Source organism: Coenobita brevimanus, chromosome 100 (genome assembly GCF_032717465.1).
Source record: "Coenobita brevimanus isolate Jiangsu-jjx chromosome 100, ASM3271746v2, whole genome shotgun sequence".
Taxonomy (NCBI): domain Eukaryota; kingdom Metazoa; phylum Arthropoda; class Malacostraca; order Decapoda; family Coenobitidae; genus Coenobita; species Coenobita brevimanus.
In genome coordinates, this window is record NC_137053.1 from 820,001 (window position 1) to 842,500 (window position 22,500).

General features: G+C 43.3%; 1 protein-coding gene across 1 annotated transcript in view; it reads left to right on the plus strand.

Annotated features, from left to right (window-relative positions):
• Positions 1-22,500, plus strand: part of dysc (whirlin protein dyschronic) — a 229,908-nt gene that overhangs the window by 12,040 nt on the left and 195,368 nt on the right. The window contains exon 3 of the mRNA XM_080284054.1: positions 4,872-5,002. Within this exon, the coding sequence (XP_080140180.1) occupies positions 4,872-5,002 (131 nt within the window). The remainder of the gene's footprint in view (positions 1-4,871; positions 5,003-22,500) is intronic.

Consider the following 22,500-nt stretch of genomic DNA (forward strand, 5'->3'; position numbering starts at 1 on the left):
AGAGAGAGAGAGACAGACAGACAAAGACAAAGAATGAGACAGACAGCCAGACAGATAAACGGCTGTGTGGAAGATAGAGAAATAAATAGACAGATAAAGATACGAGACAGTAAAAAGAAAACTGTCATTAATGGGTGTGCTACAGTTTAATATTGACATATCCTTTGAAGGCAAACGAAGTCGCACGGAATAATTATGATAAGAAGTGGAAATGAGACAGTGATTTTGTGAACTCGCAAAAATACATTCTTGAGGTGGCAGTGTAATCCTTGAAATTTGCTTGATGTTGGAGGTAAATTAGAGGCTTTGGAACTGCCAGTAAAAAAAAGAAATAAATAAATAAAACAGGAAAATACATCATCTTTTCTCTCAGCGCCATGATCCCTTAGTTTTTTTAATATCTGGGTCTTTTTTTTTTTTTTTTTTTTATACCTGTTAAAGCCGTCTCTTCGAAAAGGTGCTATAAATGTAATATTGATCCTTCCAGTATAAGTTTTTTTTTTTTTTTTTTTGCTATCATCAGTTGGTGTTATTCACCCTAGGAAAAATAATTCGTAATTGAGTTAAGGAAATGAGGAATATACCTTTCAGCAGTATGACATATGGGAAAAAAGGGAAATAATAGTTTTAGCTGAAAATATGACTCGATAATAAATGAACAACGATGAAAATAAAGTCTTAGGAAAGTCGTACATCAGGAAAAGTTTAATATCCAGAAAGGGTCATATCAAAGGAAATATAATCTCAAAATGGATGGAAGTTATTATAAAGACGACCGAGACTCACCCCCCTATTTGGAAATTTGGAGATTGCGGTGGTTTAGTAAATTGATATGATGGGGAAGAATGGGAGTGTATGGGAGGGAGGAGGGAGTGGATGGGTGTGGGAATGGAGGAGGGGTGGGTGTGAGGGAGGGTAGGAGTGAGTGGATGGTTTGGAACAGGAAGGAAAAGGAAGGAAGGAAGGTGGGGTGGTGGGAATGAGTGGATGGTTTGGAATAGGAAGGAAAGGGAAGGGAGAGTGAGGGGTGGAGATGTGAAGGGAGGGAAGGAGGGAAAAGTAAGGGAGTGGGGTGTGAAGGGGAGGGAAGGGAGGAAGGAGTGGGTGGCTGAGATAGGAAAGGCAGGGATGGTAGAGGGATTAAGTGAGTGGGATGCCAAGGAAAAAGAGAGGCCTTGATTTTCGTCCTTTTGCATATTATTTCCTGTAGCTCAGCGGTGGAAGACGACAATGCTGCATCTCTACATCCTTTCCATAGCGCTTATTTGTGACTAGCATCATAGTCTGTCGTTAGTTCATTTTTACAACCCAACATTCAAGCTTTAGAGAAGGCAATTTCTGATCAAGTTAGAGTAAAAAGAGTATAGTAATTTGGCTAACGAAAGGTAAAAGGATAAAGGGTGTGGGAGGTGAGAGTTAACGAACGTGTGATGTGCATGTGTCTGAAACAGAGAGAAATTTTAGAGAGGGCAGGATCGCGTTAGGAGGGCCAAGAGAGTATGAATTTGATGAAGTGATAAAGAGTTACTAAAAAGAACACCAGGGATAACACAGACGAAAAACTACAAACTTGGAAGAAGAGAGACGCAAAGTTTGGTAGATGGAAAAGGGTTTGCTGATATCACGGAAAATAATAGTAATAGCTGATTCGTGGACAAGACTTGAATAAAGGTTTAAATTCAAAAGCATAGAGAATGACTGGAATTAACTAGTAAGTCTGAAAAAACAAATAAACCTGCAACGAGACTAAATGCTACAGTCGAAAGAGATCACCAGAAAACTTTTTAAAATCCCAGAAGACCCATAAATATCAACAACTGTACGAACAAGAACGCAAAAATGTTAACTTCTCTGGCCAAAATCCCCAAATCGTACTCCCATTCCCGACTACAAACGCCTTTAAACGACGCAGCGCCAGCAGAAGGGAGTGAAAAGAAAATACTGGAGTTTCCCCTGAAGTCGCGGCGAAGAGGTGCGTTTTCTTTGACCTCATCTGGGGGAGAAAGTTTGGGGGACAAATGCGAGTTTTCCCCAAGTTAGGGAAGTGATTGGAGCGGGGTGGATATTTTTTCCCCGTTTTTATGCACCTCTTGTGTTTTTTGTGCCTAACTGATGGAGAAAGGCGATGGCTGTAAGAGGTAATTAACAGCCTGTTGAGAGAGAGAGAGAGAGAGAGAGAGAGAGAGAGAGAGAGAGAGAGAGAGAGAGGCAGATACGAAGATTTTAGCTTCTGAATGGAACGAAAAAAAGGTCAGGGAGAAGAAAGGGGAATATGCGTAAAATTTTATGGTGACTCTGGAGGCATGATAAAATAAGCCGTAGAATATTAATAACTAGCCAACGTACCCTACCGCACCCCTACCATCACCACAACACACCACAACCCACTTTACTGCCTACTCCATCACCACTACAAAGTCCATCACTGCTACCTACTCCATCACCATTAACTACGGTACGTGGGTAGGTCACTTGGGAGGTGGATGGGTGTAACAGTGGAGCAGAATGTGAGTATGTTAGTCGGTGGGTCTGTGTCAGTAGGGGAAGGGGTGCGTGAATTAATCGGTGAGTGTGAGTCGGTGGGTGCGTTGTTTGTGAGTCAGTAGGTGGGTGGTTGTGTTAGTCGAAAGGTGCGTTGATGTGTGAGTCGGTGGGTGGGAGGGTGTGTGAGTTGGTGGGTGGGGGTGTGTGAGTCGGTGGGTGGGGGGGGGTGAGTCAGTGTATAGGGGTGTGTGAGTTAGTGGGTGGGAGGGGGTGAGTCGGTGGGTGTTATAGTGTGTGAGGCAGTGGATGGGTTGATGTGTGAGTCGGTAGATTGTGTGTGTGAGTCAGGCGGGTTAGGGGAGAGGTTGTGAGTCGGTAATGAGTATAGGAGAAGTGTCAGTACCAGATATAGAGGGTCTACGCCAGGGATAGCAATTCTTGGCACAGGGTTGAGTGAGTTTAGGGGTTATGGTCATTTAGGAGAAGATGAGGTCATTTTAGGGAGTGATTTAGTCCCTTTAAGAGGAGATCAGACTTTCCCGGGTGGACGTGGGGGAAGGGGGAGCCAGTGTTAAGGGTATGGAGTTATTTAATGGAGTGGTTAATGGTTTTAGGTAAGGTGATTGTGTAAAAATTGAAGGTCACAGAGTCTTTCGAGAGTGACTACTTAACCCATTTAGTTATGTGACTTATTTTTTATCGCTACGTTACAAAGGCTTCTGTGGCAACGAGAAAACAGCTTAAAGTCTCCCCCTCCACTACCATTTATCACAGCCATACACCGCTACCACCGCCTTTATCAGACGCACTACTTCCTCTTTTAACCCGATTCATTTCCAGCAACCCCGTCTTTCCTCCGCGTATCTCTCCCTTTATCTCCCTCCCTCCTCTCTCTCCCTTTTCCATTCTTCGCCGTGCTGTGAGGGGAAATGGGAAAGGAGGAAAATGGGCTGCAGTGGGGTCTATGAGAGACCTGCTAAAAATGAGGAAGAGAAAAAGCAGAGCATCACACCAGTCACCCCTACCTCACTGCAGACCTGTTCCTATCGACCATCTTCCCCTCTTTCTCTCCCTTCTGGCTGACTCTGCTCTTGTCCTTTTTTCAGTTATATATCACCCCATCTCTCTCTCTCTTTCTCTCTCTCTCTCTCTCTCTCTCTCTCTCTCTCTCTCTCTCTCTCTCTCTCTCTCTCTCTCTCCAGTCTTCTGTTACTCTCACTTTTACATCTGCATCCATGACCAGCAGCCAATAAGATTACGTATGGCAGCCCACCTCTGCAATTTTCCATATATTCCCTCTATTGCATGCACTATGGCCCGAATGGCTTGCCTGTGAGTTACTGCAGTGATTAAGTGAACTGATATTCCCCCGACCTTGCAGTTTCTCTCATCCCCTTCCCATTTTGTCTCTCTCTCTCTCTCTCTCTCTCTCTCTCTCTCTCTCTCTGTAATTTCCCCTCTTCCTCATTCTCTGCACAAGGAACTTCGTCAACGCTGAAGGAGGTGACAGAGTTGCCTCGGGTTAATATACATGGAAATGAACTTCGGAAGAGAATGGGTGTCAAGAGAGGAAGAAGTCGTGGTGGCAGCGTTACTTGAGAGAGAGAGAGAGAGAGAGAGAGAGAGAGAGAGAGAGAGTAGTAGTAGCAGTAGTAGTAGAAGTGGTAGTCGTAAGCAACATGCTAAGAATATCCCACTTCCTCATCATCTGTACAGTAAGTTTGTATGTATTAAAACTTCAAAACTTGATAGATGTGTTTTGACGAAACCTTGCATACACAACCACTGGCGCTCTAGTGGGAGATACTGCGCGTTTGCTTCCGACTGATGTCCTCGGCGTGGGCAATTTGGTCTCTTTCGTGAAGTGAAGCCCGCCGGGAGAGAAAAAATAACATATAAACTCTACGGCCACAGCCTGCCAGATTTCACTTAGTGGATTTGAAGGCATTGTAATACCACTGTCTTACCTGTTTCTTCTAAACAGTACACATCATCATCTTCATTTGTTTTTACCATTTTTATACTTTCTGCAAAAGTCCATTAACTGTTTTTCACCCTCTGTACTTCTTACAAGTCTCTGCTGGCTAATACCCACAAACTGAGCCTGATATGTTTCTTTGAATATTTTCCCTTTTGGTATGTTTCATGGAGAGAAGTGATGGACATGCACCAAGTGTGAAAGCAGACGTAGTGGAAAAGTAGGCGAGCTTTGGAACTTTGGCTTGTGTTTCTTTGTTCACAGATTTTTCTCTTTGACGTAATGTCAGACGCCAGAGGAAAGTGACGGACATAACATACGAAAGTTGACGCAGTGAAGTAGTAATCGAACTTTGGGATCTTAGTTTGTCTTTGCCATCGCTCCTCGCAATCCCTCCTTCTCCCCTCAGGTATAGGAGTGTACGTGTCGCGTGTGGAGCAAGGCGGACCAGCTTGGCGTGCGGGGTTGCGACCTGGGGACCTCCTCCTGGCCGCCAATCAGACCAACTTCTCCTCAGTCACCCACGCCGAGGCCATCGCTGTAAGTAGCGTCCCTCGTGATTGGCTGGCTGTGTCATCCGAACCACCAATCGTCTTGTTTTTTGCTGTTGTTGTTGTTATTATTATTTACATCTCATCCCTCTGCTAGTACGGTGCTTGTCGAGTAACATAAACATCATCATATTTCCCTGGCCTGTCTCATTGGCTAGATTTTAGTTTCGTTCCCCAGACCCGCAACCTTTTATTCGAGAGCCTGATAATCACTTGGGTTCTTCGAGTTGATGTGCTTTTCATGAATATAGTTTTCCTTTTGTCACCCTTGCACTTTGAATTGCCTCTTGTCCCTTTTTCCCTTTTGTGGGGTAATCGGCTCATTAACTAGGCACCTCAATTGGCTAACTTCTAAACGTAGCAAGTAAAAATCCCGGGGCAAAAGTAGGAAACCTGATTGGCTTGTTCTCCTGCCAGGCTATCTTGGTGAGTAATGCAAACCGCTGTGATTGGCTGCTGGAGCTGAGGGGGCGTGTCGGTGAGTAGTATCTTGGCCTCTGATTGGTCCTTATTCTTTTGTTTTTTGTTATGTATATCTAAATTCTGGCAAAAACAAATCCAAGGTATAATTTTGGCTCAAGACCGCTTTCTCTTGCTAAAAAAAAAAAAAAAAATGCTCAGTTATATCTGAAATCTGAGCACAAACTTGAAAACACACACGCTGCCTGGTGAGTCATTGGCCAAAAAAAAAGGAAGAAAAAAATCCTTTGGGTCAGCAGGTGAGGTGTTGTGTGTTTACGATGTACCCAAGTGCGGTAATTCGAATCACCGCTTTTTTTTCTTTTTTTTTAATTGAAAGAAATTTGGAAAAGAAAACCCAAAACGAATGACCCAGGAACAAAATTTTAGCTATGGGTTTTTCTGTGGAAGCGACACACTCTTGCCTGAGCCGTGTTATGTGCCTCCTCACGCTTCCCGTTAGTGCTCCGTCTTTAGTTCAGTCATACCACTTCCCGGACACTTCTCATTCCTAGTATTTCCCTTTCTTACACAATTGTCCTTTTTCAGATTTTCCTCATTTTACATCTTTTTTTTCCCCATTGTAAATACTCCTCTTTACTACATATTTTCCTTCCATGTTTCCCGTTTCCTGTTCCCACTTTTCTTTCTATATTTATACACACTCTCTAATGTACAGATCTTTATTGAACATATTGATGTATACTGTATATATTTTCCTCTTTTTTTATTTATACATTTTCCTCTTTATTCAAGGTTTTTTCTTCCTTAGAACATCTGCCTCCTTTTAAACATTTTTGTAATTCCTTTTCTTACAAACTGCCTCTCTCTCTCTCTCTCTCTCTCTCTCTCTCTCTCTCTCTCTCTCACACACACACACACACACACACACACACACACACACACACACCATTGTATTCTTCCCGGTTCCTTCCTTTCTTCCCCTCTAAACCCTCCCTTTCATATATCTCCCCTCTACATTTCTCCCCCTTCACTCCCCTTTTCTAGTATACACCCCACTCCATCACCTCTCCACCCTTAGATGCCTTCCTGGTGACGCTGTCTGTGTAGTCAGGATCTAGGATTTGCTTGTTCGTCAGCGGGGATGTCTCATAATGGTAAGTACGCATTTTTATGTATACTGTGTTTTATTTCGTTACATGATGATGGAATTAATATTACTGTTCATCCTCTATACTGTATATTTTTATGTGTATAATCTTCATCCTGTATACTGTATTTCCCAGTGTATGACAACGTGGAAAAGTGATATACCTCTTTATTATGTGTGTTGTATATTTCCCTGCTTATTAAAGATTGAAAATGCTATACCTCTTCATCCTTTACTGTATAATTCTTCCCGATGATGCTAAGGTGTTTGAGTGCCATTCCCCTTAATCCCTATTGAGGAAATGAAAAGTAGTATGATTAGCATGCCAATTTTTATATGATGAGAAGATGGCCTACTTTTTTCCTGTTTTTCCATGATGGAGACTTGTTTGTCCTGAATTTCCTACTGATGTGACGGTAAAGGTACATTTTCCCTTAATTGATGTTATTCGTCTCTCGTATTTGCACGTGTTGAGAGGCGTAGAAAAACTGATAGCTTTTCCTTATAATGAACTGCCTTAAAGCATAGTCTGGAAGTATATATATTTTGTCCTGTTGGTAATCAGGTTGAAAAATCTCTAAAAAGGAGGAAAAAGGTAAATTTGTGTTCTACAGATTCTTGTTGATAAATTGGTAGAGTTCATCCCATTTTCATTGATTGTAAAGAAGAAAACGATGAACCCCAATTCCTGTTTTTTTTTCTCTCTCCCTAGAAAGTGGTAAAAAAGCAATCTGTTTACAAATAAGTATACGTATTGATGATTGGGTACGTACGAGAGAGAGAGAGAGAGAGAGAGAGAGAGAGAGAGAGAATGTGCTTTCCTTATGCTTAGATTATTAAAGTGCTTTCCTTATGCTTAGCGCTGGACTCGTAATCGGGGGATTGCGAGTTCGAGCCTCGCCCGGGCTGCCGTGCTGGGAGTGGTAGCTCGCTCCTGTAACCCTAGCGGGGCTATATAGTCCAATACAGGGCTTAGCTCAGGGGAACTCCATTTCTCCCATTTTTTTTTCCTTATGCTTAGATTATTAAAATATATACCAATTTCCCTCTACTTATTCCCAGCAAAATAGAATTATTTTCCCTTTTATGATGGAGGACAGGGGGGAAAAGGTTTGAGTAAATTTCAGCCTTCAGAATTCTCTCTCTCTCTCTCTCTCTCTCTCTCTCTCTCTCTCTCTCTCTCTCTCTCTCTCTCTCGTGGATTTATGCTTCTCCTGCATCGTCTTAAGCAGCTTACTTCTCTTACAACACGACGGAACTACTGTGTAAATACTGATGTGTGTGTGTGTGTGTGTGTGTGTGTGTGTGTGTTCGTTAGTTTAACTATATAAAGGCTTTCTAACAACAGAACGATATGAGAATGAGATTAATTTGGTCGTCAGTTAGGGTCAACAAATTAATGTTACTTTGTGCTTTTCTCTTCAAAGTTCATCCGTTTGTCATTAATTTAAGTTCATTTTCCAAAGCTCCCATGAATGAAAAGACTGGTAAATTAATGGAAAAAAACAAAGGAAAGCAGACGGCAGAAATTCTTTAGTTGCCTCTCAACAGTCATTCGTCTTCTATGATTTACTGGAATAAGATTCTTTTTTTCGCGTCCTCTGTCACCGCTAGGGAAGGTTTTCTTTGGATGTGGAGGGCAAACTCGAGTATTCCGGGGTGGCTCTCCTTTGGCCACTAATTTATGCCCTTAGTTTGATTTACGTGTGTTCCTAAAGTGCTGTTAGGCTAAGAAATGCGAGAATGTGTTGGGGTTGTGGGCTGTGTTCTGTGTGTTGTGTTTTTTCGTTGACTTTCTGATGTAACTTTGACTGGAACTGTATGTGACTCTTTAAGTCTATGATGTGAAGTTAACAGTAGGACCGAAGCTACCCCCAAGAGTATTTGTAGCCAGAATTAAGCAGTTCCCATGCTAGCGAAGTATGTGTTGGGAAGGGGTGTTTTTAGTAAGTGAAGTCGGTACACTGTAATGTGCGTGTGTGTGTGTGTGTGTGTGTGTGTGGGTGGGTGGGTTGGTGGGTGTGGGTGAGAGAGAGAGAGAGAGAGAGAGAGAACCTTGGATTCATTTCCCTCCCTTCCCCTTCCGCTTAGGGATTTTCAGCCCATGCTCATCCCTTTCAGTTGATTTAATTCCCGTACCTTGCCCTTTAAATCATTCCCAGTCTCCTATTCCCTGCCCTTTAATTCATTCTCATCCCCAATTCCTTGCCCTTTAAATCATTCTCACCCCCACCCCCAGTTCCCTGCCCTTTAAATAGTTCTCACCCCCTATTACCTGCCCTTTAAATCATTCTCAAACCCAATCCCTGCCCTTTAAATCATTCTCACCCCTCCAGTTCCCTGCCCTTTAAATCGTCCTCACCCCCTATTCCCTGCCCTTTAAATCATTCTCACCCCCAATTACCTATCCTTTAAATCTTTCTCACCCTCAATTCCTTGCCCTTTAAATCATTCTTAGCCCCCAATTCCCTGCCCTTTAATTAATTCTTAGCCTCCAGTTCCCTGCCCTTTAAATCGTTCTCAGCCCCAATTCCTTGCCCTTAAATTAATTCTTAGCCTCCAGTTCCTTACCTTTAAATCGTTCTCATCCTCCAATTCCCTGCCCTTTAAATTATTCTCACCCCGTTTCCTGCCCTTTATATCATTCTCATCCCCAATCCCTTGCCCTTTAATTAATTCTTATCCTCCAGTTCCCTGCCCTTTAAATGATCCTCTCGTCCTCACCCCCAATTCTCTGCCCTTTAAATCGTCCTCACCCCCAATTCCCTGCCCTTTAAATCGTCCTCACCCCCAATTCCCTGCCCTTTAAATCGTCCTCACCCCCAATTCCCTGCCCTTTAAATCGTCTTCACCCCCAGTTCCCTACCCTTTAAATCGTCCTTACCCCCAATTCCCTGCCCTTTAAATCGTCCTCACCCCCAATTCCCTGCCCTTTAAATCGTCCTCACCCCCAATTCCCTGCCCTTTAAATCGTCCTCACCCCCTATTCCCCGCCCTTTAAATCACTCAAACCCAATTCCTTGTCCTTAAAATCGTTCTCACCGCCCTATTTCGTGCCTTTTAACCCGTTCGGTCCAATGACGTCTTTTTAGCTGTCTTTGCTGTCTCGACGCTTTCATTCAGTTTGGAAGAGGCTTTTCGAACTGAAGGGGTTAGGTACAGCCTTCAGTAACCCATTTTCGCTACAAAAAAATAAAAATAAATGAAAAAAATTAAATCCTTCCTAAGTTGAGCTAAATCGTCTTATCCTAAGTTGAGCTAAATCGTCTGGCAGTAGCAAAGAGTACCTGTACGTTTTTTTATATTTATTTTTTTAATGCAAGAAAGAAGGAACCAAAGGCCAGGAGCCCGCAAAACCGTTCCTTGCCACCTCTCCATCTTGAATGTCGCGTTGTAAGAGTAGATTAACACTCGAATATTATGCTAATCACGAAGAAGTGCTCTAGAAAAAGGAGTAGAGCCAAAGTACTGACCTATTTTCAGCTCCTGATCTCCATGAAGTAAGCTGCAAGAGGGACGAAAATCTGGGCCAAGTTAAAGTGAAAGGACTAAAAAATGCGTCGTTGGTTAAGGAAGTTCCCTGACACCTTTTCCCAAGCGATTTATTTTGCTTATTACACCTTACTGGCCTCGTCTGTGTCACATAACTCCTTCAGTCTCCTTAGCTGAGTAAAATCGTCCGTCTCTCTTTAGCTGAGTAAAATCGTCAGTCTTTCCTTAGCTGAGTAAAAATCGTCCGTCTCTCCTTAGCTGAGTAAAATCGTCCGTCTCCTTAGCTGAGTAAAATCGTCTGTCTCTCCTTTGCTGAGTAAAATCGTGTCTCTCCTTAGCTGAGTAAAATCGTGTGTCTCACCTTAGCTGAGTAAAATCGGCTGTCTCCATAGCTGAGTAAAATCGTCAGTCTCTCCTTAGCTGAGTAAAATCGTCTGTCTCTCCCTAGTTGAGTAAAATCGTCCGTCTCCTTAGCTGAGTAAAATCGTCTGTCTCCTTAGCTGAGAAAAATCGTCTGGAGGTATCGAGAAGACATACGAGACACGTCCTGGGGGTGAAGGGGTTAATGAAGGAGCGGAGGTGAGATGAGAGGGGGTTTCCTTGGAAGCCCTTTATTCGCGGCCACCCTTGATGAGAGAGAGAGAGAGAGAGAGAGAGAGAGAGAGAGAGAGAGAGAGAGAGAGGCATTAATTAACAAAGATAAATGTAAGATGTGTTGTCACGTAAGAATGAAATAGATAGGCAGATAGATAGATAGATAGATATATAGGCCGATAGATATATAAAGACAGGAAATTACTCAGACAGATAGATGGCCAGCTCTACATATATGGATTATTAATAAGAAATACAGAGACTTAATAATTTTCAATAGGATGAGGTCTTCTTATAAACTGTTCTTGCTCTCTGCAGACGCTTTCATTAGCTCAGAATAAACACACACACACACACACACACACACACACACACACACACACACACACACACACACACACACACACACACACCAGTAACAGATTAGTAAAGTATATGATAGACTGATATATAATTCAGAAGACACAGAAAAATTAAAACTGAATAAATTAGGAGTTAAATAATGACTGCTCCTTCATCCACAACCCTTTTGTAGGAATAATAATAATAATAATAATAATAATAATAATAATAATAAAATAATAAATAGTAACAACAATAATAATAATAATAATAATAATAATAATAATAATAAAGATAATAATAATAATAATGATAATAAAAATAATAATAATAATAATAATAATAATAATAATAATAAAGATGAAGAAGAAGAAATTCTGATTGACCCAGACAATCCGGAGGCCCTAATCCCTTCAGCTCAATGACTTTTTTTTCTTTAACTCTTACCATCTCCAAACGATTTTTTTTTTTCTGTTTATGGGAGTTTTTTTTTTTTCATTAACGTCTTCCTTGGTGCCAAAGAGGGGCGCCTTCATGTGGTGGCACTGATATAACTGGATGATGGAGCTGTCTGGTTATACAAACGTCCCTAACCTCTCTCCCTATACCCCCGAAGGAGGATGGTGGACCGCAGGGGGAAGGCAGCTTCAGCCTGCAGGCCACTGGGTTCACGTTCAGATAAGCCCAGGGTTGCAGCTACTACAGCTACCACCACGACCACTACTACTTCTACTACTACTACTACTACTTCTACTTCTACTACTACTACTGCTACTACTATTACCACTACTACTACTGCTACTACTATTACCACTACTACTACTACTACTACTGTCTTCCTTATAAGAAGTCTTCCTATCGTTTGGAGGCAGCAAGAATAAAACTCAGAAGACCTCGCCTTAAGGAAGGTATCAAGACCAGCGCTGAATCACTACCCTCCCCCCCAGCTAATTAAACTTTGGCCATGATCCCATTAACGAGGTAGAGGAGGACAGAGGAGACGGGCAGAGGGCCATGATTAGCAACGAGGAGGACAGAGGAAGCAGAGGAGGACAGAAGAGATAGACAGAGGACGTTGAAGAGAGATGGCGTGGACAGAAGAGGCGAAGGAAGACAGGCGAGACGAGTAGAGGGCCTAAGGGATGGGGAGGGCGGAGGGTGGACAGGGAAGGGGAGGGATGGGGTGGGCGGAAGGTGGACGGGGAAGGGGAGGGATGGGCTGTGGGTGTGTCTCTGTTCTTTGGTCGACTCTCTCTGGCTTATGTTTTGCTGCTGGTGGACTTGCCTGGTTCTCTCTCTCTCTTGATTTTCTTTCTCTCTAGGCTATCACATACACTCTCTCTCTCTCTCTCTCTCTCTTTCTCTCTACGCTGTCCTCTTTTATCTCTCTTGTTCCAGCTTCCTTCCGCCCCCCCCCTGCTTAATCTCTACGTCCCTTCCCCCTTCCTTTTCCTTTCCCCCTTCCTTCCCCTTCTCTCCCTACCCTTCCCCTGTCTCCCTTTTCTTCCTCTTCCCCTTTGTCTCCACCCCTAGCTCAGTCTGCCTCCCCTCTCCACTTCCTTTCCATCCCCCCTCTCTTTTTCAGCCTTCCCCTACTCTCCAGTTTTTTTCCCAGCCTCTTCCCCCTCCTTCTAACCCTTATACCTCTCCTATCACCATCTCTTGTCCTTTCACTTTACCCTCCTCCTCTCCGTCCTCTCCACCCTTTCCCCATTGTCTCTCTCTCCCCATTTCGCATTTTATTTTTCCATCCTCCTCTCCCCTTCATTCCTGCCCAGCCTCTACACACTGTCCACTTCCCCTGTCCTCTCCCTTTACTTTACCCCCTCTCCATTACCCTTTACCCGCCCTCCTCCCATCCTATCAACCCTTCCTCTCCACCCTTATCACAACCCTTCTCGTCCTCTCCATCTCTTCTTCACCCGTCGCCTTCCTCATCCCCCCTCCCCGTTCCCCCCCTTCCCTCTGTTCTCCACTCCCTGCCCCAGCCTCACTCACTCCTCCACCCGCCTCCACTGTTCGTATTCCACTTTTCTGGATCCCCTTAACCCCATTCCTCGTTCACTTCCCCTCCACTTTTTTTTCTCAGTGTTCACTTTTTTTCTCTCTCTCTCTTCGCTGTATCATCTCTTACCTCTGTTTTTTTTCTCTCTCTCTCTTTTCCTTTTGCTTGTGCTATCTTACCCTTCACCTCTTCCTCTTTACCTCATCCCTAACCTCTTCCTCTTTACTTCATCTTTCACCTCTTCCTCTTTACCTTATCCCACTTCTCCTTTATTCATTATAGCTTCCTCTTTACGTCATCCCGCTCGTCTTCCTCTTTACCTCATCCCTCTCCTCTTCCTCAGTACCTCATCCTTCTCTTATTCCTCTTTTTTTTTTTATCCCACACCTCTTCCTTTACTAGCTCGTTCCATATTTCCACCTTTACCTCATCCCCCCTCCTCTTCACCTCGTTCCTCTAATCTTCCTCTTTACCCCTATGTCTCCCCTCTTACTCTACCCATCCCTTCTCTTCCTCTTTCCTTCATCTACCACCTCTTACTCTTTACCCTATCTTTTTCCCCCTTCCTGTCACCCCCGTCTGATTTCGGCTTTAACTTCTCACCCCATTTCCACCCCTTCTTCACCTCCACCCTCTCTCCTACCTGTCCCGCTTCATACATACCACTCCTCCTTTACCTCACTCTCTCTTTCACCTCCTTCACTCACTCCTCTCCATTCTTCCGTCACCCTTTAGTGTCACTCTTTTATTCTCACACCCTCTCTCTTTACCTATCTTCCTGTCTCCCATCCACCACCTCTGTCATTCTCTTTCTCTCTTGTAATCGATCCTCCATCCTCAGCACAGCAGGCCACGTAAATCATCCGAAAAAAAGGTTGACAATAATCAGGACAGCAATGTTTCGTAAATGCAGTTTCAGGGAAGGATACCGTAACTTTCTTGTAATAATGCTGTCAGTTGTAGACGCTCTTGGCTGTATAAAAAAAATGGGATTCTTAGATGCAACTTCTTTTCTTTCTTACAGTTTCGATTAAAAGTGTACCGCGTAGTAAGTAGCACAAGCACTCTGAGAAAAATAATGTGGTTCTTGAGTACAGAGGAAATTAGGGAGAAGGCAATCAGCAACATACCTGTTCGCCCTCTCGAAGCTGACTGTTAGAGGGTAGGCTGTAACTAGGTAACTTGTCCATGAGGTAAAGAGAAGGACTGAAAAGCAGGAAGGCTCCCCGCTACCCCGAAAATGACTCTCCCCTTCCCACCAAAGGCTTTCCTTATCCACTAAGTGACTCTTCCCCCATTCGTCAAATTACTCACCCCCTCCCTTCCACCTGACCTTCCCACCCACCAGAAGACTCTTCCCCATCAAAAGACTCTCCCTCACCCATCAAAGACTCTGTCCTTGGCCAGTTTCACGAGTACAAGATCCCAAGTATGGTATTGGTAAAAGTCAGATTAATGGTAGCTTGTAATTGCCTCGTCCTCCTCCGTTGCCGCACGAGCCTCCCATCTCATGTAGGTTTCATCAGCTTAATAACCAATTCCCCCTAAGTCTACCAGCCAATCAATGACGCTCATGTCCCCTCCCGCTGGTTCCCCGAAGCTGAGACGAGGCACGGGCAAAGTCCTCATGACGGAGTATAACGCATGACGGTGCGGCGTGATGGAGCACATAGGTGGATCTGGGAAGTGGAGGGGGTTGTTAGGCGGATCCGGCAAATAGTTGGGTTGTTAGATGGATCTGGGAAGTAGGAGTGGTTGTTAGGTGGATCACGGAAATGGTTAAGACGAATATCTTGTGAGGCACGCTGGACAAAGGGACGGATTGAAAGTGGTTGGTAAAAAAGAATAAGAAAAAAATTATAAATTGTACAGTATAACCAGGAGACAGAAGAAGAGGTGGAAGGATAATCAGAGGAATATGTGGAATGGATTAAGTGGAGGAGTATTTGAGAAAGGATTAAGTGGAGACGCACTCGAGGAAGTATTAAGTGGAGGACAACTTGAGGAGAGTGGAGGAATATTGAGAAAGTGGTGCTTGTGGTAGCTGAAGAGGGAAGTGTAAAATGTGAAAGACTTATGTAGGTGTCATTATCACAGGCACCGGATGAATTCCAGGATTTGATAGATATATAGACAGATAGATAGACAAATAAAGATAGGTAGATAGATGGACATATGAAGATAGATAGATAGATAGATATTTACCGTAACTAAACTGAAAACGAGAGGACGGTTTGTGGGAAGAAACAGTGATGCATTATGGAAGAGATGCTTGAAGGCGTTTATGTCACGGCCATCTTGAGTGAACTCTGGGATTGGGCATAAAGCAAGAGACAGACAGACAGATAGAACTCTCGGACTGGGCGGCAGGCAATAGATAGACTGACAGATACACGACTTCTTCCACACAAGAATCAATACCAAGCGAGGAAGGGGGGATTTTTTGCGGCTTTCCTATATCCTCGCTCTGTGGGATTTCGAAGGCGAGAACGAGGACAGGAGATAGAGACAAGCGTGCGTCCGTGCCCCCAGCAGGACTTATGGCGGTGTCGAGGACGAGATACGAGGTCAGGGGGAAGGGAAAGATACTGGCCTCGCTGAATAAAGTAACCTTGAATAAATCGCCTTTTTCTTTTCGTTGAGAGGGGGTGGGGACAGGCAGTCAATGGTTTCAGTGTCGTGAACAGTGAAAAACATTAAAAAACAAACAAACACACACAGCTCTTCTTGTTTGTATATTGCTGTCATCTGTCTTCACACACACACACACACACACACACACACACACACACACACACACACACACACACACACACACACACACACACACCCGATTTATTTGTGGGTGCAGTAGTATGACCTTACATGTGTTCTCACTTTTCTGCATCTCTGGGAACCAGGTGAAGTATGCAGACTCCACACACATATTCTCTCTCTCTCTCTCTCTCTCTCAAATAAATGCACATCCATTCCTCTCCCCCCTCACAAAGAACAAGCAGCTCGCCAACACAAACAACTCTATTTGGTCTAAACGAGAACCTATTCCACACAGATTGAACCTCCATCCTGCAAATCCACACTCCATGACTCTCCATCCTGCTAATCCAGCCACGCCCACACCAGCCGACTGAGCCGTCCTTGCAACACATGAGTTCGATCTTTTCTAAGTAGTTCAGTGATCAAGATAATGCTACTTCTCTACATCCTTTTCACAGCACTTCTTCGTGACTAGCATCACACTTGGCCCAGAATTTCGTCCCTTTCATATTTCAAGTAGCTCGACGATAGAATAAGGTAATGCTACAGTGCTATATCCTTTCCATAACACTTCTTCGTGACTAGCATATTTTAGTGTTAAACGAATGTTACGACTGAGCATTCAAGATGGAGAGATAGCAATTTTAGGCCAAGTTAAAGTGATAAGAGTATAGAGTCTGTATTTCCAGTAATTAAGGTGTTTCATAGTGCCTTATCCTTTGCGATTTATTTTACATTTCACATCTTTATAGTCTCTTCCATGTTGCTTGGATTTTTTTGTATATCGATATAGCTGATACATAAACTGGAGAATATCAACGTCCCATATAACAAGAAAATGATAAAGGACTGGTGTTATAAAGCCACCGAATATGCATCTCTCTCTCTCTCTCTCTCTCTCTCTCTCTCGGCAGTCGGAACACACATCCCCTCTATTTCCATAAACCATATTGCTGTCGTATCAGTTTCACTCACCCTAGTCTTATATTGCACTGAACTAGAATATAACTTAGACGTATATTGCACTGAACAATAATATAACTTAGACGTATATTGCACTGAACAATAATATAACAGACGTATATTGCACTGAACAATAATATAACTTAGACGTATATTGCACTGAACAATAATATAACTTAGACGTATATTGCACTGAACAATAATATAACTTAGACGTATATTGCATTGAACAATAATATAACTTAGACGTATATTGCACTGAACAGTAATATAACTTAGACGTATATTACACTGAACAATAACACAACTAAGCGTCACAGTCCGTCACACTATTGCACGAGTCCTCAGAATTTCAGTCTTAATTGTGCAAGTCTCTAGGTAACGAAACACAACCATATTCATTGCAAAAACCCAAAGGAAACTCCATTTTTCATTGCCGTGGCCTAAGACTGTCACTTCCCCCTACGGATTCTGAAATGTAAAGAGAGATTAAGCAGAGAATATTGGGCTAACCATGAAAAAGCTTTATATGATTTATGCAGAGTCGTAGAATTACCATAGCCACTACGGTACTGTACGGAAAATACTCATAAGCTGCAAAATATCGAAAATATCCGCCAGGTTAGTGTGGAAGGACTATAGATTATTACGTGTCTCAGTTAACTAAATCTCTGACCTGTGTCTTGTAACACTGAATAAAGGAGGAAAATCAAATGACTAGACACACACACACACACACACACACACACACACACACACACACACACACACACACACACTCTCTCTCTCTCTCTCTCTCTCTCTCTGTTTACGTGGGTCGGTGTTGTTGTAGAGAAGACCGGGCTTTTTAGACCCCTAAGAGTCACTGCCGTCCTCACTACCTTTTTGCCGAGAGAGAGAGAGAGAGAGAGAGAGAGAGAGAGAGAGGAGAGTATACATGATCCATAAGGCAATATAGAAGATGGTTGCTTTGCGTGTGTGAAATCAAGACTTGGGCATGAGGGAAGCAAGGGTCTGTATGAGAAATCTGAGAATATCTGAGTTTCGAGCGTGAGAGAGCTAGGAATGTTAGAGGTACAAGTGTGAGACGAGTGTGGAAGAGCTGCGAATGTTAGCGGTACGAGTGTGAGAGCTGGGAATATTAGAGGTACAAGTGTGAAGAATATTATAGGTACACGTGTGAGACAGCTAGGAATATGAGAGGTACGAGTGTGAGAGAGCTAGGAATATTAGAAGTATGAGAGTGAGAAAACTAGGATATTAGGGTAAGTGTGAGAGAGCTAGAAATATTAGGGCTACCGGTGTGAGAGAGCTAGGAAGTATAAGAGTGTGAAGAGCTGAAATTTTTACAGTTGCGAGTGTGAGAGAGTTAAGAAAATAAGAACATAGGAGAATCAGGAGAATCAAACAACAATATTACAGATGAAGTAACATATGAAGTGTCCATCCAACGTAAAGCCTTGTAATGCCCCGTCAGGAGAGCTGGGGCCAAGGGTGTCCAGTCACACATCCCTGAGTTGCATTAGGTTACCCATATACCCCAGATATCCATGAACAACGACACTGGACCACATCAGAAGCGGCTTAACCCATCAGACCCCTCGATGTCCATTTATTATCACTCAACCAATTAACTGTTTCGTAGCGTTCATGAATCCAACTGTCCCGTCACTCAGTGTAGATGACCGTCCTAAATCGAGTGAGTGGATGGTTAGAGCCCTTATCTAACGCCACGAATACGTATCATTAACGCCTTTATTCCAATGAAGTAGTACCTTGGCATTTTCGTGCTTTCTTCAGACGATTTTGATTAACTTAGGAAATGTCTCTCGTCTTGAATGGGTTAATGAATGCTTTGTCAACCCTTGTCAAAATTAACCTGCCCAAAAGTAAAGAAAATCGTCTGGTGTTTGTAATATTAAATACATCATCGGAGTGAAGGGGTTAATAAGGGCAGGAATGCGGTTCAGAGGGACGTCCCAGAGATTCAGGAGCATACAGGGAGCGTAGGGAGGGAGGGAGGCAGGGTGGGAGTCAGGGTGGGTGAGTGAGCATGGAATGACAGGCCTGGGACCGTTTTGGTGGTAGGGATGCTCATAATAAGGTAATTAAATTGGGCCCTGGAGATGCATTGTGGTGATTACGCTTGTTAGCTTCCCCTACGCTTGGTTCGCTCATGATTTATTTATTCACACACACACACACACACACACACACACACACACACACACACACACACACACACACACTCATACATATGCACACACCATCTGCCTCTCTAACCCCCTCCCTTCACACCCTTCCAAACTGTAGGACACACGCACTCTCTCTCGCCCCTCTCCCTCCCTCACTGCTTTGATCCTTGCTCTCTCTCTCTCTCTCTCTCTCGTGCCTCTGTTTTTCACCCTTTGTTTTTCACTCTGTTTCTCACACCTCACTTTTTTTTCTCCCTTTTGTCTTATTTTTACCCTTCTATTTTCATCCCTCTTCTTTACTCACTGTTTTTCATGTCCGTTTTTCACCTCTCCTCACCTATGTTCTTCACACTTCTCAAGTTTTCACTCCTATATCTGTCTCCTAGTCTTATAATTGCTTTTCACTCAACTCGTGTTTTTCATCACCCTTCTCTCTGTTTTCAATTGTCTTTTTTTTTTCACCCCTCTGTCAGCTTTTCAATTCTCTCTCTGTCTTTCACTCGTCTCTGTTGTCTCTGTCCTTCACTTCTTTCTGTCTTTCACTCTCCTCTGTCCTTCACTCCTCTCTCTGTCTTTCAATTCTCTCACTGTTTTTACCCTAGTTTTATATTACCTCTTTGTATTTCACCCCCTTTCTTTTTCACCCCTCTGTATTTCACCCCTCTCTGTACTCCCATCCCTCTCTGTATTTCACCTTTCTCTCTGTTTTTCACCTTTCTTTCTGCCCTATCTCTGTTTTTCACTGTGGATCTCTCTTCGCAACGCCTGGGAAGTATAATCTGATTTTTTTGACCAAGATAAAACCTGGCTGTCAAAGGATTAATCTTGTCGTCCCTCATCACTTCCTCTCCTCATTTCCTCTGTCCCTTATTTTCCTCTCCCCTACCCTCTTTCACCACTCATTTCCCTTTCCTTCAAGCCTCATTACCTCCTGTCTTAAGCTCATGTAGGTAGCCTTCGAGTTCTCTTCCCCAAATACTTGCACTCCTCATTACTGTTCTTCTTTCCTTCTCCTACTTCTTCTGCTTGTTCTTAATTCATCTATGCTTATTTTCCTCCTCCCTTATCGCCAATCCTCACTTCCTTTATTCGTCCCGTTTCTTCTTCCTTAAATCTGTCACTCTTCATTTCTTATTTCGTCAGTCCTCACTACTTTCTATCCTCACTTCATTTTACTTTTTCTTTGCTTCTGTTTATTCTTTACCTACGGTACTCCTTTCTTCACATCTGTTTTCTTCTCGCTTCCTCCCACCTTCCTCTGCCCCTCCGTGTCTCCTTCCCTCCTCTCCTACAATCTCTCCTCACCACCTCCATCCTCTGTCCTCTTCAATCTGCGTCTATCCTTTGTATTCTTGCCGCTTTCTCTCCATTTCCTTGCTCCATTCTCTTTCCTTCTCTCCAGCCACTTCCCTCCCATTTTCCATCTCCTCTCTCTGTGCATCTTTCCTTCCCCTTTTCCTACTACGTGCTCTTCTCCCACCTTTCCTTACCCCTGCCACCCTCCCTCACCCCATTCTTCCTCCCCTACCTTCTAATCTCCCATCTACTGCCTCCTTCCCGCATTCCTTCTACCTTCTTGTTCTACTCTCTCTACCTTCTGTCCCTTTCTCCCCTCTCTCTCCCCCACCATCCCCTTCTTCCTCTCCCTCTCCTCATTCCCCCTTCCCCATCCCTCCCTCTCCCTTTCCATCTCTATCTCCCTCCTCCTCTCCCTCCCTCTCCCTGCTCGCAACGCCTCGCCTAGAGAATTCGGTCAGACCTCAATTTTCAGGAGCGTAACTCGATTTTTATGCTTGGGGAACACGAGTCGCGAATCAGGTCGAAGATTAACTACTTAAACTTTCTGTGCGTTCTTTCCAACACCGTGTCGATCACAAAGAAGAGCACACACACACACACACACACACACACACACACACACACACACACACACACACACACACACACACACACACAATGACGCGGAAAGGAAAACATGGCATTTTGTTTTCCAGGTAACTTTTAAACACACTACATATATTTGTTTGTATGGCCTGGTAATTTGATGTAGAGTTACGAGGGGGACTAGGGACGCAAGACTGACTCGGCCTATATATGTATGGTATGTGTGTGTGTGTGTGTGTGTGTGTGTGTGTGTGTGAGGGTGGAGGGGGATGTGGGTATAGGGGTGCTGGGGGGGGATTTGCGTGTAGGTGTGGGTGAGTGAATAAGTATGGATCTGTGCATGCTGCTGCTTGTGTGTAGGAGGTCAAGGGTACGCTTCATCAATATTTGTAATTTTCATCTAGCAACCACGCAGAAGAAAAAAATAAATAAATAATCGAGTGCTATTGAAAATGTCATCTATAACAGAGGACGTTTTAGTTATATGCAAATGACGATGTTATATTCAGCTATTACAAAATACTAATAGGAACTTTGCCACACATTAATATTTTCACCCGTGGGAGGAGGGTGGTGAAAATAACACTCATGATTGGGGCAAGATTAATTTATTCTTTCCACACAACGCGAGGCAAGTTTATTCTGGTGTGAGTAAGTTTGGGAGTCCTAGAGTGATATAGTTTTTTCACATTAACTTGGCTCAAATTTTCGTCCTTTTGGAGCTTATTTCACGTAGCTCAGTGGCAGGAGAAGAGGTTGCTGCAGTTCTATATCGTATCCATGGCACTACGTGACTAGCATTATATTCTAGTGTTTACCGTTACAACTCTTCATTCAAGATGTAGAGATGGCAATTTTAGGCCAAGTTAAAGTAAAAGGAGTATAGTACTGGTACCATTAACCCACTCATGGTCGGGACAACTCTGCTCTTCTGTTCCGGGCAATACCAGACGATTTTATTCAGTGGAGAGTGAGTCATTCGAGCCAGGGAGAGTTAAAAAAGTACTGCATCTTTCCGTTGACATTACTTCTTTGGCCGATAGGGGTTTCTCACAGCAAAATAAAAACAGTATTTTTTTTCGGTAGCCAGAATGAAGTACCAAAGTGCAACAGAGACAGTGGAAATGTCTAAAATCTCTCTTCCATTTATATTCTGCCCTTTTTTTTCTCCTTTTATGCATGTCTGCGGTTTAAGTGACACAGGGAGAGAGGGGTATTGGTGAGTAGTATTGCAGTGTGTGAAGCCTCGTTTAGGCCACTGTTTGTTGTCAGTGTCCTTTGTGTGTGTGTGTGTGTGTGTGTGTGTGTGTGTGTGTGTGTGTGTGTGTGTGTGTGTGTGTGAAACTGACGTCTTTAGAAGTGACAGACTGACGTACAGCCGCGAGTCAGTGTCAAAATGTCTTTTCAAGTTGTCCATTTATTTCTATATTCTTAATTTACCAGTTCTGTGTTCTCTACCTCCATCTTTTAAAAATATATTAATTTTTCTTTTACCTTCGTTTATGAAATTGTTTTGCATCTGTATCAATCAAAATAGTAGTAGAAATAACACAGTATGATATTTCCTTTACCTCAATCTTCCCTCTGTACATTACCCTTTAATATTCATCATCCTTGGTTAATTTCTTTCCTTTGTCTCTTTTATCCTTCAGTGCTTCTTATCATGTTCTTAAGGAGGGTGTATT